The sequence below is a fragment of the Prunus avium genome, chromosome 1 (genome assembly GCF_965620075.1).
Source record: "Prunus avium chromosome 1, drPruAviu1.hap1.1, whole genome shotgun sequence".
Taxonomy (NCBI): domain Eukaryota; kingdom Viridiplantae; phylum Streptophyta; class Magnoliopsida; order Rosales; family Rosaceae; genus Prunus; species Prunus avium.
In genome coordinates, this window is record NC_142284.1 from 11,897,500 (window position 1) to 11,915,141 (window position 17,642).

The following is a 17,642-nucleotide window of genomic DNA, read 5'->3' on the forward strand; positions in this document are numbered from 1 at the left end:
CACAAACGTTTGTGAGTCGACAATCACAATATAAACCGCGGGTCTCAATGTAGACTTTTTGGAGAGAATACAAAACCAATGGCTTTCTCATTTCGTTTCACAAAAGAAATTGTCGGATACATACTTCATGATATACATAGCAATCGTCTATCCAAAAAAAAAAAAAAAGCTAAATAAATAAAGAAATGGTTTTTATCACGAATGGTTCCTGAACTTTTCAAAAAAATTCATTTGAGTCCTTCAACTTTCAAATCAATCAATTTGATCCTTAATGTTTTGCTCAACACATTAGTTGTCTCTCTCATTGCATTTCGTTAAAATTCATCATGTAATAAACTTTGAAGCAGTATTTTCCGTCAAAGCACAACATATCTACCCATAACAAAAAGTAAATCTCACGTATTTAGCTCAACAAGGCTATTCGTTCTCCTTGATGGAACCCAAATGTAAATCCCTAATAAATGGAGAAAAGATGACCTTTTTGAGCAAAAATGTGAGTTTTATAACTTAAACGAGCTATATTTGGATGAAAGTGCTCTTTTAAAGTTGGTCACGTGATGATATGAGACAAAATTCAACGAATGTTTTTTCAGAATGCAACAATAGAGACCAAATTAATTTGTAGACCAAAAGATGTAGGATCACATTGATTGATTTGAGAGTTTAAGGACTAAAATGAGGACTTTTAACAAGGTCATGGACCATTTGTGATAAAAACACATAAAGAATATCAAAAGTATGTGTGTTCAATGCATTTTGCCGGATTTTCTATAGTAATTCAACTAAGATTCATTGTTTATGAGGGTTGGCTATGAAATTTTGAAGGCTTTGTGCAAAATTTAAATTAAAACTCTCACATCATCTAACATGAAAATACTACCCAAAAAATACCCATAAATTGATGCCATAAAACAAAAGTACGTGAACAACTCTCTGGTCATTCCATTAAACAATAAAGGTCATGGATTCAATGGTCCATGGAACAATTTTATGGGAAACTTTTTGTTATTTTGAAAAATAAGTGGAAATGAACCCACCCATAAGAAGAATAGAAGGCTAGCAGAATCTCTATTGTTGATGCAAAATCTCACAAGTTATATACAGAGAGTTCGAAGCTTGATGGACACATGAATCATCATTTAGCGGATAAATTTACAAATTATTGAGTTAAGTTAGATTTGATTTGAACACTAGATTTGAAGGACTGTACTAAAAAACAAAAGAATAAAAGTTATTTTTTCTTTTTGGCTACAAACAAAAGAATACAAGTTGAGGCCAACGGGGTCTAGTCCAATGAAAAAAGACCTTAATTTGCAAATCAGAGGTCTCAGGTTCGATTCCTCTTGGCATAATAATTGTGTGTGTGAGCAATCCCACTCCCCTATCGCTTGTACTAAAAAAATGTTGAAAGTGCTACGCATTTGAATTTATAAGATATGACTATATAGGGTTTGTGGAAGGGAAAATGAATTTGATCTTTAGGTAGGTTAGGTAGTTGCTCTCCAAATATTAGTAACTAAAATGAAAATTTGACATCACCATCTTTTTTTTTTTTATATTCAAACAAATTTAGGAATGAACACTAAAATTCTATTTAAAAGATAGATAATACTTGTTTTCATAATAAATTTATATATTAAACAAAATCAGTTAACCCCAAAAAAAAAAAAAAAAAAAAAACAGAAAAATTAAACAAAGGCTTTTCTCTGCTGTTGCCACTTTCCTCGGTAGATCCGGGTTCAAGCTAAGATCTTTTTCACTCTGTAAATTATACATGCCCCTGGCTCCTCCTAGCTAGGGTTTTGTTCAGCGAGTCTAATCGTACGCGAACTCTGAGTTGGCCCGAGTTCAGCAATGTACAGTGGGTCCAGTGATGGCGAAGGAGGCCATGAGGCCGCGCAGAGGAAGATCCCGCCTGCTTCGTCCATGTTGTGGGTCCGGAACCTCCGCCGCTTCATCGGATCCGGTACCGGACTCGGATCCGAAGCCCTCATGGGTATTCTACCTCACACTTCTCTCTCTCTCATTTCCATGCTTTTCATTCCAATTTTCGTTCTTTCTTTTTTGTCAAATATTGTTTTTCTGGGTATGCCGAGCTCCATGTATGTATGTGTATATGTGTGTATATAAATGTATGTATAGATATAGATATAGAACCATGTCTTACGCATTTGGGTTTTGTTTTTTGGAGCATTTAGCTGTTCTCAATTTTTCCTTTGTTCTAGAGATAATGAAGCTTTATTAAGCTGTTTTCATAGTAATTAGGAACCTTGATTAGAACTGATAAATCGAGTGTGATCACACTTGTAAGATAAGATAATTAAAACAACACAAATAAGTATGAAAACAGCCTTCAAGCTTCAATTTTTATGAGTGTGGGGGCTGATGTCAAGCTATCACAATTGTTCATTTGTGCTAATGGTTGAATTTTGGTATACACTAGACTGAGACAATGGTTCATTTGTGTGCTAGCCAATTTCAAGAGTTCAGGTTGGTTTTCTTTCTCTCTGGTCTTTTATTGTGAAGTGTGCGGCACATGTTCATTGACCATTTGAGTCCCTTCCCAAGTTTTTAGTAGATATTTGGCCGCTGTAATATGCTTTTATGAGTTCATCTGTGTGTGTGTGTGTGTGTGTGTGTGTGTGTGCAAGCTCGGATTAGAAACGGATTTTGTAATTTCTGAGACATGCACTTATGAAGCCAAGACATATGTAATCCACACATTTCCATCTTGATACCTTATTTTCTGCTTACGATTTAACTAAGTGTTTATGTATTTTGTATTTTTCCTGTGTAGAGCTTGAAACAAAGAGAATCTTGCTTGATATTTTCAAAGAGAAGCAACAAAAAAGTGCTGAAGCTGGCACAATACCAAGTTTCTATAAGAAGGCATGTAGTAGGATTTTTGTTGTATTTCAATGATTCTGTTCATGCTTGGGAATTTGAGTGTGAAGGCATTACTTTTATGTCATAGAAAATTCAAAAAAAAAATTATTTCATTTTTGTTTCACTCTTGTTATGTGCTCTTTCCTAGGTCCTTTATGACTTTCAAAGCTTTTTCCCTTTTTTCAGAAACCTGAAGATGGATCTATTAGTCATAGGGTCCAGAGGCTGGCAAAATATCGGTTTTTAAAGGTAATCATCTGGATTTTCGTCCTTATTGTTGTTTTATTACATTGGCTAAGTATCTAACATTATGCTTTATTGGTGGCATTTACCCCTTTGTTTCTGCAGAAGCAATCTGATCTTTTGCTAAATGCTGATGATCTAGATGCTATGTGGGTTTGCTTAAGGGAAAATTGTGTGATTGATGATGCAACTGGTGCAGAAAAGGTCTGGTTTTCCATCTTAATCTTGTTTTCGATTTTTTCATATGTTGTAAATATCTCTTATGGGTTTCAAACAAATGGTTATTAATGTTTTATCAAAATCTTTAAAGAAGTTTAACATTGTAGTATTATGGTATCTCATCTACTTCCATTATGTTATCATCTGCGCTTCAGTTTATGGCTTTGAATCATAATAACTTCTTAATTGAGTTGTTAGGTATCTGACTGATTCTAATAAGTCCCCTTATTTATCATTTTGTAGATGAATTATGAAGACTTTTGCCACATTGCCTCTGTATGTACAGAGCAGATAGGGCCCAAATGCCGTCGCTTTTTCAGCCCTTCCAATTTCATGAAGTTTGAGAAAGATGAACAAGGAAGAATTGCCATTCTGCCCTTTTACCTTTATGTGATGAGAACGGTGGGTCTAATTGATCATTAATTCACCTGGCTTTTTCTTGCAGTCTGAATTATAAAAGTCCGGAATGCTACTTACTATTTTTTACCTTCCAGGTTTCACTTACCCAAGCTAGAATTGACATGAGCGAGCTTGATGAGGATTCTGATGGTTTCCTTCAACCTCAAGTATGAACTTATTGCAAAGTTTGAGCATCTAAGGGTTATATTAGAATATTGAGCCGTTTTCTTTAGCTACGTTATCTTTCAGTATGATGTTTAACAGAGAAAAAATGTGTTATTTTTCTCCATCCTTGGCTATAACTGTATTGATCTTGTTTTTCTTCAGGAAATGGAGGCCTATATACGAGGTCTTATACCTAATCTGGCGCAATTACGGGACATGCCTGCAAGCTTTGTTCAAATGTATTGCCGCATAGCTGCGCAGAAGTTCTTCTTCTTCTGTGACCCTCATAGACGAGGTTTGACTTTAATCAGTGATACTGCATTTGATAATTATTCCTTTAGTTAAGAAAATTTTACACCTTGTTTTTGCATACAGGAAAAGCGTGCATAAAAAAGGTGTTATTAAGTAATTGTCTCCAGGAACTAATGGAACTGCACCAGGTAGGTTGTGAAAGAATCTGTCAAAACATTCTACGTTACAAATTGTACCATCTTTATTAGGTATATATACTGCAATAAATTCTGCTCTTCTGCTAACCATGTGCTCTGTACTTTGATTCAATAATAGGAAAGTGAGGAAGAAGTCACTGACACTGAGCAAGCTGAAAACTGGTTCTCTATGGCATCTGCCAAGCGCGTATGTGGTGCGTAGTTTTCATGTCTCTGGGTTCCATTTTCGTTCCTTGTTTGCTGTTGTCTAATTGATTAGCTTCTGTATGTGACCTATTTGTGTTGCTATTAAGTGTAACACAAGCATTATATTATTTTGATTTATTCTTCATGGTCTTGAGTCCCCAAGTTGTTATTTGTGTTCTAGATATCTTCATCCAAGTCGTTACAAGTCATGAGTTTGCCAATGCTAAAGTCCCATGCTCAATATATGCCTGGCACTCTCGAGCCCGAAATGTGATGGTTATAACTGAAAACTTAAAAAAAATATACTCTAATTCCTATAGCTGATTGCATCCTGTGCTTTCTGTAGACATCTTCATTTTGCTTGATAAAGATAACAATGGAACATTGAGCAAGCAGGAGCTTCGAGAATATGCGGATGGGGCATTGACTGAAATTATCATTGAAAGAGGTATGCATAAAAACTTAAACATCCATTATTTGTACTACGTGCATATTAATTTACCCAAAAATGCTAAGAAATAATATGGAATCTATATTTGAGGATGCCCCGACCTGATTTACCTTACTTCAGGTCACACATTTCCTCATGGTACCGTAAAGCTATCGCATAATGTATAAATCAACAGCAGTCTAAATGTTATAAATTATAATGCATCTTGTATTTACTTTTTTTAGTTCCGTTTATTCATGCTCTGCATTTGATATGCCCTCAATAGTGTTTGATGAGCATGTTCGACGAGGAAAAGTTGGGGGAGCAAGTTCAAGGGAGATGGACTTTGATAGTTATCTGGACTTTGTTCTGGCCTTAGAAAACAAAGACACTCCAGAAGGGTTAACATATTTGTTTCGATGTCTTGATCTTAACGGGAGGGGGTACCTTACAACAGCTGATATACACTCTCTTTTCAGGTAAGTTTTGTCTTCTGCTTTTAACTTGTTTGTGGGGCCACTTAAAAGAAACCCAAAAGAAAAGAAAATTTTATTTTGTCATTCATAGGACTTATGTTGTTAGATTTTATTCTATGATTTGCTTGGCTGCCGTTGCAAAATGTGAGGATAGCTTTCACCATGTTCTGAGCAATCAAGCAGAGCCAAATATGGAAGTAAAGAAGAGGAGCATCCAAAAGTTGGGATGCTACCTGATACAATCTTCCTACAGAAAATCTCTGTAGTATTTTCCTGCTTGCAGTACTTAGCAATATCTGCAAGTCTCAGATTATCAGAGACATGAATGCTTAACAACCTATAAGATCTTTAGTGCCATTCAATCAAGTGGCAAAATCAGAGATTTGTCCTTGGAGAGGGGCGAAGCAAAAAATATGATATGTTTTAAAATTGTTCATCCTGGTCCCCAAGTAGTTCATCCAATGCATTAAATAGTATGCAATTCCAGATATGCTTTAGCACCGATCCCTTAGCATGTTGTGTCAGCTGAAAGATCTTATTTCCTGGACTTATGAAACAGGGATGTACATCAGAAATGGATCGAGGGTGGGAACTATGAATTGTGTATTGAGGACGTAAGGGACGAAATCTGGGACATGGTTAAGCCAGCTGATCCACTACGGATAACATTGGCTGATTTACTAGCTTGCAAACAAGGTGGCACTGTAGCCAGCATGCTCATAGATGTGCGTGGTTTCTGGGCGCATGACAATAGAGAAAATCTTCTTCAAGAAGAGGAGGAACCCGAAGAAGAATCGTAAATACACTTGATGACTTGAAAGTTTGTTCCTTTACTAACAAATTTAGAGGGTTTTGTTTTCTTTTGGTTTTTGGTTCTTGGTTTTTTAATTGTGTTAACGAGATGAATTGAATCGAATTGTAGCTATCCTTGTAGAACTGTGTAAGTCAATGTGAAATGTAAAATAATAATATAGCTGATTGTTGATTGGAGTGCTCACTCTCTCTCTCTCTCTCTCTCCAACAATTTAACTGTGGTGATTGACAGACTTTTTTCACAACTAAGAAATGGGTGGAATATCCCAAAACATGCCAATTCTGTAACTAGTCCATTTCATGCTTGCCCATATGCAGAAACAGCATCTCGCTAATCTTCTAACGCATTTGAGGACCAAGTAATGTAACTCAAATGCCTCCTTGAGTAATCTTCTCGTTGGTCTAGGGCAAGCAGAAGCACTAATCATTGTACCAATAATGACCTACCAAGCAACTCCAGCTAACATGAGATTGTGAGTTAATAAGAAATCAGGCCCTGCTTCTTGAATCCTTCCACTGGCTTTTGGCATAAAGGCAACTTCAAATTTTGCTGCCGTTAAAAATTAAAGCCCTCGTTAAGCTTTACTCATTACTTTCTCTTATGACCCTGAAAATGCATCACATGACTTAATCAAGCAGTTGGCCGCTCTAACTTCCTCGTTGAGGAGACCACCATATCTTCCTACGTATAGGCAAGTCACAAATTAGTCTGAAGTTTCTTCTCTACAATCGACGGAGCCTTTTATACTCAACCACTGCATCATAGGTTTCCATGTTAAATGAACTCTCGGCAAAACATCTGCAGGGCAGTAGTTTCCAGTTAGAAAACATTTACAAGCAAAGCAACAAATGGAAAATACAGATTACTTGCTTTCTTCACCTCTACAGAGCCAACTATTTTTAGAGGAATAAAATTTGAGTTGAAGCATAGACTACAGTGCTACTAAGGCATGTTCCATCTTACCTGATTAATTGGTGATAAACATTTACAACGATTCCACACCTAAGGGTTGCTTACTCTTTTAATCAAAATCTGTTCACATGTAACCCCGGTTCTTTCCTCTCTTTTAATCACATATGACGGGCAACTACTTTTCTAACCACAAAGTGAATAAAGGCAACATACATTTTCCATTTAGGCAACTGAGTAAACTTCACTTTATTCACAAGTAAACAAAAGCAACATAAAATTACAAATTCAGCTTAACTGACAAATATTAGATGATGGAAGGAACCAGAGAAAGACGACAGTAAACAGCCGTAAATTAAAGTAGGAGAAGCATCAAACACAAATGCATTAAACGAATAAGCATTCTGAGGTCATTAAGCTACCTTAGCTCGTGCCAAAACATATCAGTTCGATCAAGCAGAAAAGGGCGCAACCGTGCAAGGAAGTCATCTCGAACATCACACTGTCCAGAAGGGACATGACCCTCATTTTCAAGGCTTGCAATGAAGAGTGAGGTGGCCACATGAACAATAATAGATGGATCTCGGTCTCCGAGAAGAGCCTGCAGCTCCCTACGAATCCATGGTTCTATTCTTTGCAAAATTCTCTCTTTAACACCGTCATTTATTGGTACACTCTGAAATTTCAAACGCAAAATACAATTCAATCCACCATTTCTTCACTAATCAGTCAACTGGGATATTAATCAGAGAAAGAGAGAGTAATGGCATGCACTAACCACTTGAAGACGACTTCTTGGAGCTGAAGGAACAGCTTGCAAGCGTCCTTCATATACGCTGCTTTAAAAAAAAAAATTTAAAAACTAAAAACTAAAAATTCCAACTGCCCAAATTAGCAAACAACAATAAAATCAGGGTGAAAAGTTACCTGACACGCCATTGAAGCTTCCTTTCGGAAATCACATCAGGAGTGACTGATCCTGGCCGTCCAAACGATCGCCGCCATGGCAAAGGCCTTGATCGCCTCCGTTCACTATTTCTCACATGCCTAATTATTTATAAAAGAGCGAAATTTGAGCTCAAAATCGCAATTTCAACAAAAGCGGAGGACCAAAAACTAAACAACTAGAAAATCAGACCTTGAAGGATGCTCTTCTTGTTGAAGTCTGAAGCTTCTAGAACTAGAAGTGCTATCCAGAGGCGGCAAAATCTCTCTGTGGAAGCTTCGAGAAGATAGGCTGATATGGGAGAACCAAGAATCGAAGTCGGCGTTGCAGAGAGGGCATTTTCGTCTCAACCCGCTCCATTTTCGAATGCATCGGACGCAGTAGGCGTGGTTACACGACGTGAGCACCACTGCGCTGCGAGGTTCCAGGGCTCCCAAGCATATTGGACAATTTTGCCCTCGGATTGCCGGCCATATTACCCTCCCCACCAGCTTCTCGCGGCTCCTGCTTTTCTCCGATGGTTTTCTTGGAGACGCTTCCATAGAGAGAGAGAGAGAGAGAGAGAGAGAGAGATTCAAGGCCCGAAGTACGCGCGTTTTTACAACCATTTGGGCCGAGGAATTAGATGTGGATCTGAGCTGGATTTGGGGTCAAAGTCCATCTGATGTGGCCAGGGGGTGTATTCAATTAGGATTTTAATAGATTGTAATCATATGATTTTAATGTAATGGATTTCAGCAAGATTTGTAATTACAAGATTTTACTTATGATTTTAATAGATTGTAATTACATGATTCTCTTATGATTCACTTAGGACTTTTTTGTATTCTCCAAAGAATCAAAAGATTTGCTCTAGGATTTCATATGAAATAAAAATTATATAATAACATGGATTAATCATGCCACATGGATAAATAACCAAATTATATAATTGAATACACCCCCCTAAAGCTGTTTAGAGGTGGATTTGGGTTTTACATCAATTGGCCAATATAATGAACTTGTTTCCTTGCACCTAGGTTCGAATCCTCCTTTCCTAAATTAGATTATTACTTGTATTTCAACCAAAAAAAGACATGTTTTTTTTCTTTCCTTTTAGAAAAAATCATTTTATTTGTGATTTATGTTTTTAAATACATTTTTTGTGTACATGCCCAAAACTTATTTATGCTATAATTGATATCATCTTCTTCCTTTTTATTTCATATTTGGTTGACAAAAATAAGAGAAAAACAAGTGAAATACAACACAATAAGATTATAAACATTTTTGTTTTACTTTTGATTAATGAGAATGTAGAATTTGAACTATCACCGGACCAAAAGCTAATTAGTCAAAACATGACATATTAGATGTGCGGATGAGGTTAACTTTTATATATTATTAACAAGATAAGTTAACAAGTTGTGTTTGAGTTTAGTAAAGTTGGCCAAGTTAGCGAGAGTGGATATACTCCCAACTCTGCACCAGAGTTTGAATCCACCTTCCCTTAGTTTAGATTAAATTAAAATAGAATATTGCTTGTATAAAAAAAAAAAAAAAGTCGTGTTTGAGTGTAGGCCTCATTTGGTTCATGAGAAAGGATGCTTGGGGATGAGAAATCAATTGTTTTTCCATATTTGGTAAGTCTAAGCATGGAAAGCCATTGCCTGGCTCATGGGAAAGTAGAGGGAAAGTAAAGCCCTCCCAACTTGGGTTTTGTTTTCCCTTATCATGGGAAAGTTTGGGAAAATGAGCCAACATTAAATACACATTTTTCATGACCATTTTGTCCCCATTAACAATTTAGAATTATAATATATCATTAAATGCATTTTTTTATTTGATTTAATATGGGTATAATTGAAAAATTATACAAACTTTGTTTTCTATTCCTACTCAAAACAAACATGGGAAAGGAAATAAAGTAATATCTCCCGATTACTTTCCCAACATTACCAAATGTGGAAAAAGAATCTTCCATTTCTCATCCGTTGGAAAATTACATGGGAAGTGATTTCCCCTCAAATCCATTCTATGAACCAAATGGGGCCTAGGGTAATTTGACGCCAAGTTGCCAAGTGTTGGCCTAATTGCTAGGAAACGGCACAATTATTATTGCCGTTTTCTCAAAACATTGATTTAAATTTCGGAGAAATGAAGAATTATTGCAAATCTATTTCGATCACCAAACACGCCCTTCATTTATACACCCAACTGACAGAGGAGACGGTGAGCGGGTTTTGGGTTAACTTCCAAACACTGACGCCAATCGGTTCAAAAAATTTCAGTGACAGAAGCAAAGCTTTCACTCAGTCACTCGCATAAATGGACGTCCCAAAGGATCAAATCGCTACTCTAATGGAGCATGGTCTCTACAACTCAGCTCAGATGCTCGTAATCGTTCTTCTCCCCCCTCCTATTTCAAATTTTCTTCTCTTTTTTTTTTTCTTAAATTTTCGTGGTGATTGAAATGTTGTTTGTGTTTGGAAATTGGGTAGGGTTGTTTTCTTGTTTCTTCACCAGCTGCTAATGCCGAAGTAAACCCACACCTTAAAGCTGAAAGCTTGGTCAGAATCTTCAACTCCCATCGATGGCCTTCTCTCTCTCTCTCTCTTGTTAAATTTCTCTCTCTCTTTTTTTTCTTTTCTGCACAGGTGCTTCTTGGAGATTCATTGTTTCGCGAGAGGGAGTATCGCAGAGCAATTGTAAGATAAACACACACATTTTTCACTAATTTTATTCTGTAATATACAAATTAGTGAACTTGCACAAAGCAAAAGACCCTCTTTATAGAACAAAAAAAAAAGTGGTCCTTTTTTGCAAGTACTGATTCTACTGATGACTAACTGTAAAGTAAGTGAGCTAAAGCATTAGGTGGAAAAGTCCATTTGGTAGTTATGCTCATGTTAAGAACCGTATGCAACCAACTTGGGATTTGTTTCTTTATCTAATTATGCTGTTACATTATAAATTTTGAAAGATTATATAATTCATTTTTCTTGTTCGCCGACAGCATACGTACAAGCAAGCATTGCAATTTTGCAAGATGATTTCCAAAACAAATGCAACATCTACCAGAAGTTCATTGTCATCAAACAGGTCCTCTTCTCCAAATTTTTTTAACATTTCAGGAATTAATGAGAATGAGGTAGGCTGATTTCATTCGCCAAATAGTTATTTTCTATGTTGAGCTTTTTCAGAGGATAATGGTGTTTCTTTTCTGTTTGGCGCTATTTATACAAAGTCCCCTTCTTACATGACAGGTGAAGTTCAAAATTGCTTCCTGTCATTTTTCGCTTGGTGAGAATGGAACAGCCCTTTCTGAGGTACAGACATACATGCACTAATGTTTATGGGCAAGGCAAATCCTACTATAATTTGTGTAAACTTCAGGTCTGAGTACGAGAATCTTGATAGTTCCAATGTAAATTTTGTTGGTTTTAATCAGGGATTGCTTCCTTGTCTTTTGTTTTATCTGTTTTCTATTTATTTATCCTAAATATATAATCTGTTAGCATAGTCCCACATTGCCGGGGTACCTTTTGGAATATGTCATATATAAACACATGGCTCTTTCCTTGTAAGCCGATTTTGCAAGGATAAGTTCTACCAGTCGTTTATCTATATCTATAATTATATTTCATATGGCACTTTTAGCACATTCACTTTGGGGTCTGATGCACTTTTAAAACTTTGCAGATGGACAACATTCCAAGCAAAGTGAGAAACTTGCAGATGAATCTGTTGATGGGAAAGCTTTATCGGTACTCTAGACAGAACCGTTCTGCTGTTTCTTGTTTCAAAGAATGTCTAAGGTATGTCAATCAAATTGTGCATATCATCTTTTAACTCAGTTTGTATTTTAAGAAATGTAGATATCTTGAGATTCTCTTTTACTTGTATCTTTTATAAGCTCATGTGTTCTTGTCATAAAATTCTAGAAATACTAGCTTGCGAACACGCTTTCCGTGTGATCTCTATGCTGCACTAATACTCTGAATCACAAGAATCACTGAGTTCTTTGTTTATCTGGAGTAGGCAGTATTAGATTCTTCCTGAGCATTATTATTATTAAGAATTGGATATTGCAATTGAAGTAATTACAGGGTGATGGTCGAGGTTAAAGATTCAGAATTCACTGTACCCTAACCTCTCTCTCTCTCTCTCTCTCTCTCTCTCTCTCCATTGCACGATTTATAGGTGTTCTGTTTTGGTCAATATCTATGGCTTGCACACCCTTTAAATCCCCTCTAATATGCTTGACTTTTTCTGAGAGCGTCCTATGTAATTAAAGAAGGATATCACTGAAAATTACTTTTTAAAAGTTAATGACCAAGATATTACTATTGAATGTAAAAATCTTGGATTTCCTTCCCCTGCTCACTTAAGTATGGCTGGACTATACCCTCACAGAGATTATTGTTATCATGTGAATTCTAGCTTTCCTGTTGCATCCTTGTTCATCTATGTGTACAATTGTGTTAATGCTTTTTTGGTTTGCTAGCAATCTCTATAGAATTAATATATTATCTTTTATATTCACGCTGCTTCATTTTTGGTGCTTTTGACAGGCATTGCCCTTATGTCATTGAGGCTATTGTAGCCTTAGCAGAACTAGGAGTTGCTGCCAAAGACATTATTTCCTTGATTCCTCAGGTTTTTGGCTGAAGCATGAAGCCATTTAAATTTAGCTGATCAAATCATTTTAGCATGTCTGGTGTCGTGTTAAGTTCTTTATATCTTGGATGTCCTGTAAAGCTTGTCATAGTGAAGCTGTATTTGACTTATGCTATCTGTAGAAAAAGAAAAAGAAAAAAAAAGTTGCAGTGTTCATATGCGGCATATAACTTATCAATCCATAGTTCTCTGATTACTTGGATAGAGCTCCTCTAAATGTTACTTGGATAAGTTGAATGTTGGAGCTCAAGACTCGATTTTGATTACAAAATATGATTTGACTTTTATAATAAAACAGGAAATCTTTTAAGAATGCCCAATGGCAATGTTTTTTTCAATTCCGTTTCTTGGCTTTCAATTTCAGACTCCAAATAGAAGCGGGAGGGCTCCATTTGATCACTTTGACTCAAGTCGCTGGCTACATGTAAGTAACAAATGAGGAAGCAGCGGTCATTTATTATTAGCTAACACATTGGACAATTTTTCCTCTTTTATGCTAAGCATGTTTAGATGGATTCATATCCACATGAACTGCCCCACTCTTCCTGACAAATTTTTAAAGTTTGTTTGGATGGACATATACTGAAAGGAGCTTTCTTTAGGCATAGTTATCATAGCACTGATTCAAGACAAAATTTTGTTGGTCAGTCTGTATTGGTGTTTTGTCATGCATGTGCGTTTTGCAATTCAGCTTGCACATAATTCTTTCCTTCCTCAACTGAGCACATATTGTGCATATTGTGTAAATATTGGAAAGAAGAGGGGGGGAAGAGGAAACCCTGTTACTCCAACAAAATTGTTTTTACATTTGTTTTTCTTTGTGCAGCGCTATGTTGAGGCCCAGTGTTGCATTGCTTCGAATGATTACAAAGGTAAAAGGAATATTTTCTTCTGCAATGTTGGGGATTTTGCATGGATAAAACTGGGTATTATTACTGTTGATTTCATGTTGTACAATGTTCCTATATGGAAGTAGAAAGTTTTCATATCCTTTCCCATTCCTAGATGTAGTTTCATGGTGTATTTAGGGAAACTTCTACTTGCATTATTTGTTTGAGTAATAACTGATGATTAATGTCTACAACTTTTTACAGTTTATACTTATTTATTTTTGGTTTTGCAGGTGGTCTGGAACTCTTTACAGATCTTTTACAACGTTTCCCTAATAATTTACACCTGTTACTTGAAGTTGCAAAGGTTAGAACTGATTGTATGTGATCTATTTAGGTTTTTTTCTATGCTAAGAATGGTATTTTGTTGTCTACTGGTTTTGCTTGATAATTAGAAAATATATGCATGCACTGATTTCTGAATGAAGTTATCTTGATGGGAGGAATAGGCTTCTGACACGATCTCTCATTTATATGGACCATGAATTTCTAGGTTTTTTTTTACGAGAGTTTCTGGGTTGTGCGTTTGCTTCTTTTAAGTTCTCAATCCTTTGCAGCTACTCTCAATTAGGTATAATTTGACAAAAAACAAAATTGAGTGTGCACTATTACCACCCACCAAAATGCTCAACCCTGATAATTATAGTTTTATCCTTTATATAAATTACCTGTGGGCATAACTTACTTTCGGAAATGTAGTTACATCATTTTTTTAATTATTTCTGAAAATACTGACTTTTGGCCCTATGAAGAATACAACAAATTTCACTGAATGATTACAAAGAGTACTTTTTAATCTAATTGCTTGGGTTAAATTTTTATATATGAGATCTTAAATTATAATTATACTATGTTGTTTCTAACAAGGTAGCATTTTAATTTCTGCTTTTGTATATATAATTGCATGTGAAGGTTGAAGCTATTATTGGGAAAAATGATGAGGCTATAATGAATTTTGAAAAGGTAATTCATTTTTAAGTTATTATGGTAATTCAAGTGTTCATAGACCTCTCTCTCTCTCTCTCTCTCTCTCTCTCACACACACACACACACACACACACACACACACACACACACACAAACACACAAACACACTCCCACACACGCAAGCACGGTTGCACATACACCCTATGAATACATGTCATGTAAATATGAACTCATACTTTCAAGTTTATGTTGTTTGCAGGCTCGATCTATGGATCCATATGTTGTAACATATATGGATGAGTATGCAATGCTTCTAAAAACAAAGTCTGATTTTTCAAAGCTAAACAAATTAGTGCATGATTTGCTGATAACTGATTCTACAAGGCCAGAAGTTTTTGTGGCCTTATCCGTACTTTGGGAAAGGAAAGATGAGAGAGGCTCTTTGTCCTATGCTGAGAAGGTCTGTTAATTAAAATAGTGTAAGCTTGGTGTTTTTTTCAATTATTCATCTCATAAGTTCCTTATTTATTTGCATCAGAGTATACGAATTGATGAGAGACACATACCGGGTTATATAATGAAGGTATTGATATGATCTTATATTTGATAGCCTGGAGCATCTGTGTTTATAAATATATCAGTATCTTTCTTCTTCCCCTTTTCTCAAATGATATAAAAAAATTATTTCAACCTTTCAGGGTAACCTATTATTATCAATGAAGCGAGCAGAAGCTGCTGTAGTTGCCTTCAGGGTAGCTCAAGAGTTGAGACCTGATATTCGTTCATATCAAGGTGGGACTTGTAAAGGAAAATACTCACTTGCATGACATGCATCTATTGTCTGTCATTGACTTATTTTTGTTTCATCCAAGCATTTTGTAAAGAGAGAAATATGTGAAGTAATTGCAGAAGCTAATGATCAGTAACTCAATTATGATTTCAGGTTTGGTTCATTCCTATTTAGCTCTCTCTAAAATCAAAGAGGCTCTATATGCTTCCAGGGAAGCTATGAAGGCTATGCCTCAATCTGCGAAGGCTCTAAAATTGGTAGGGGATGTACATGCAAGTAACTCTAGTGGTAGGGAGAAGGTAAGCCTGTAATTAGATCATTTCAGCACGAGTTCAGAAATCAAGTTTTCCTCCTTATGAATTCAACTAATCTTGAAATAGGCAAAAAAGTTCTATGAGTCAGCCCTTAGGCTGGAACCTGGTTACCTTGGAGCTGCATTAGCTCTGGCTGAGCTACATGTTATTGAAGGCCGCAACGGGGATGCTGTGTCTCTGCTAGAACGATATCTTAAGGACTGGGCTGATGACTCTCTGCATGTTAAACTAGCTCAAGTATTTGCCGCAACAAATATGCTCCAAGAGGCATTGTCGCATTATGAAGATGCATTGAGGTTAACAATTATTTTATATGTCCTGAATCACTTTTTCGCTGTTAGTGTTAGGAATTAAAATCTACATTCTCACGGAGCTTTTGCTGGGGTGTGTTTGGGTATGCTGTGGAAATTCAGTTGCTCCATAAATAGCATTTTAAGGTGATTAAAGAAGTTAAAAGCCAAGTATGGATGACATGGGATTATAAGTTAGTTTTCTTGAAACAACAGACTTTTGATCATATGCCTGCTGTAAAATATGGTCATTCACTATAGAGTGCTTTAATACACCCTGAATGATGTTGGAATATGCTGCCCTGGTATGATCATAAAATGACTAAAATGTGCTCAAAATTTTATTTCCTGACATGCATTACAGGATAAACCGACAGAATGAAGCGGCAAAAAAAGGTTTAGAGCGCTTAGAGAAACAGATGAAGGTTTGTCCTGTTTATACTGCTTAAAATGGGTGATTGAATGTAGTGTAAATTGTTTAATGAAACTTTAGAAGTAATCTTTTTTTTTTTGGTTGAAAAATCCACAAGTTTCAGTATTTGTGGTGTAGGGATTCAAATACTCAAGAAAATAATTTAATTTCAAATTCACTCTTTAAATCACTCAACTAAAATTCTTTAAAAAAAATAAATGATCTTGTTTTGTATAGAAGAAGAGTGCAATTTTTTTTTCTTTTCAATCTGTTACAATTTACAAAAGTATCAAAACTCTGTTTTATTAATTTACTTTCAACATTTGGTGCAACAAATTAAACTAAATACATCATTTTAAATCCACGAATCCAATTATTGTATTCTATTTTAATGATGTTCTTAATTCCAAAATATTCAATAATGGTGATGCAATTCAGCAAGGTCAATTTTAAAAGTTGTTATTTCTCTAGGGGGTGGATCCCGATGCACCTGAAGAAGATGAAGAAAATGAGGTTGACGATGCTGATGGAGACCAAGAAGAGACTGAGCTTCTGTGAATTAAGCTAACTAAAGGTATTTTGTAAAGCTTTTGTGAAGAGACTGTAGTTGCAAAGAATGCCAGTTGGGGGTTGCCGTTCTGCAAGCAAGTTGACACCCCTAAGAAATGCTTTCTTTTCCGATATATTTCTTGGTATCACGTCATGCAACCAACGGAATTTTTTGTATTAATATGGTACGAATGGCCTAAGGTCATGCTGCGTAGATAGGGAGCAAGAAAGAGTATTCACCAGTGGCTGCGGAGTTACAATCTTCATGGCAGGCAAATCCTCCTCATTGTGGCAAGTTGGCAACCCTGTGTCATTTCCATTTCCTTACAAATTTTGTCAAATTTTGTTACATCATTTAGTGTCATATAGTGTATTTTCTTTGTGATCTCATGTTACAACTTGTATAAAGTGGAGCCCTTCACAACTAATTTAAGTACAAGATGAAGAATGATTAGCGCATGTTATCGACATTTTGCTTCTGCCTTTTTATTTATGTAGTTTTTATGTAATTCTTGTAAGTTTTAGTATTCTTTTTCTCCATATTATCAAGATGGAGACAAAGTTAACGTGATTGAATCACCCAATTTAACCTACAAGAAATATTTTCAGTTTGCAGTCTTTTTTTATTTGTACCTTGACGAATTCTTGTCACTCCCTTGCAATATTTTGATTTAAATGTACCTGCCAAT

General features: G+C 35.9%; 3 protein-coding genes and 1 non-coding gene across 5 annotated transcripts; 3 read left to right on the plus strand and 1 right to left on the minus strand.

Annotated features, from left to right (window-relative positions):
* The first annotated feature begins 1,668 nt into the window (after window positions 1-1,668).
* On the plus strand, window positions 1,669-6,450 carry FASS (tonneau 2 (TON2)). The gene is made up of 12 exons (XM_021962993.2): window positions 1,669-1,996; window positions 2,798-2,889; window positions 3,073-3,135; window positions 3,235-3,333; window positions 3,592-3,750; window positions 3,843-3,914; window positions 4,075-4,207; window positions 4,288-4,352; window positions 4,480-4,555; window positions 4,894-4,995; window positions 5,264-5,456; window positions 6,013-6,450. Exons 1-12 carry the CDS (start codon window positions 1,855-1,857, stop codon window positions 6,251-6,253), a joined length of 1,437 nt encoding a protein of 478 aa, XP_021818685.1. The 5' UTR covers window positions 1,669-1,854; the 3' UTR covers window positions 6,254-6,450.
* On the plus strand, window positions 5,659-5,778 carry LOC148297326 (small nucleolar RNA snoR104). Its single transcript, XR_015833176.1, has one exon. It is a non-coding gene; the product is annotated as a small nucleolar RNA snoR104 (small nucleolar RNA).
* On the minus strand, window positions 6,010-8,714 carry LOC110760692 (RING/U-box superfamily protein). Of its 2 annotated transcripts, none has more exons than XM_021962994.2 (5): window positions 8,315-8,714; window positions 8,104-8,223; window positions 7,955-8,015; window positions 7,599-7,852; window positions 6,010-7,065 (listed from the first exon to the last, which is right to left on the minus strand). In XM_021962994.2, the coding sequence occupies exons 1-5, from the start codon at window positions 8,662-8,664 to the stop codon at window positions 6,990-6,992; spliced, it is 861 nt and encodes a 286-aa protein (XP_021818686.2). In that variant the 5' UTR covers window positions 8,665-8,714; the 3' UTR covers window positions 6,010-6,989. The 2 variants fall into 2 exon arrangements, with proteins under 2 accessions (XP_021818686.2, XP_021818688.2); XM_021962996.2 differs by having other exon boundaries at window positions 7,955-8,012; window positions 8,315-8,711.
* A 1,578-nt stretch (window positions 8,715-10,292) lies between these two features.
* Window positions 10,293-17,440, plus strand: APC7 (tetratricopeptide repeat (TPR)-containing protein). Its single transcript, XM_021963012.2, has 18 exons — window positions 10,293-10,498; window positions 10,603-10,671; window positions 10,759-10,809; window positions 11,118-11,252; window positions 11,368-11,430; window positions 11,804-11,919; window positions 12,676-12,760; window positions 13,146-13,205; window positions 13,608-13,653; window positions 13,905-13,978; window positions 14,584-14,634; window positions 14,858-15,058; window positions 15,137-15,181; window positions 15,297-15,390; window positions 15,542-15,687; window positions 15,769-15,998; window positions 16,357-16,417; window positions 16,876-17,440. The coding sequence occupies exons 1-18, from the start codon at window positions 10,430-10,432 to the stop codon at window positions 16,960-16,962; spliced, it is 1,683 nt and encodes a 560-aa protein (XP_021818704.1). The 5' UTR covers window positions 10,293-10,429; the 3' UTR covers window positions 16,963-17,440.
* The last annotated feature ends 202 nt before the right edge of the window (window positions 17,441-17,642 follow it).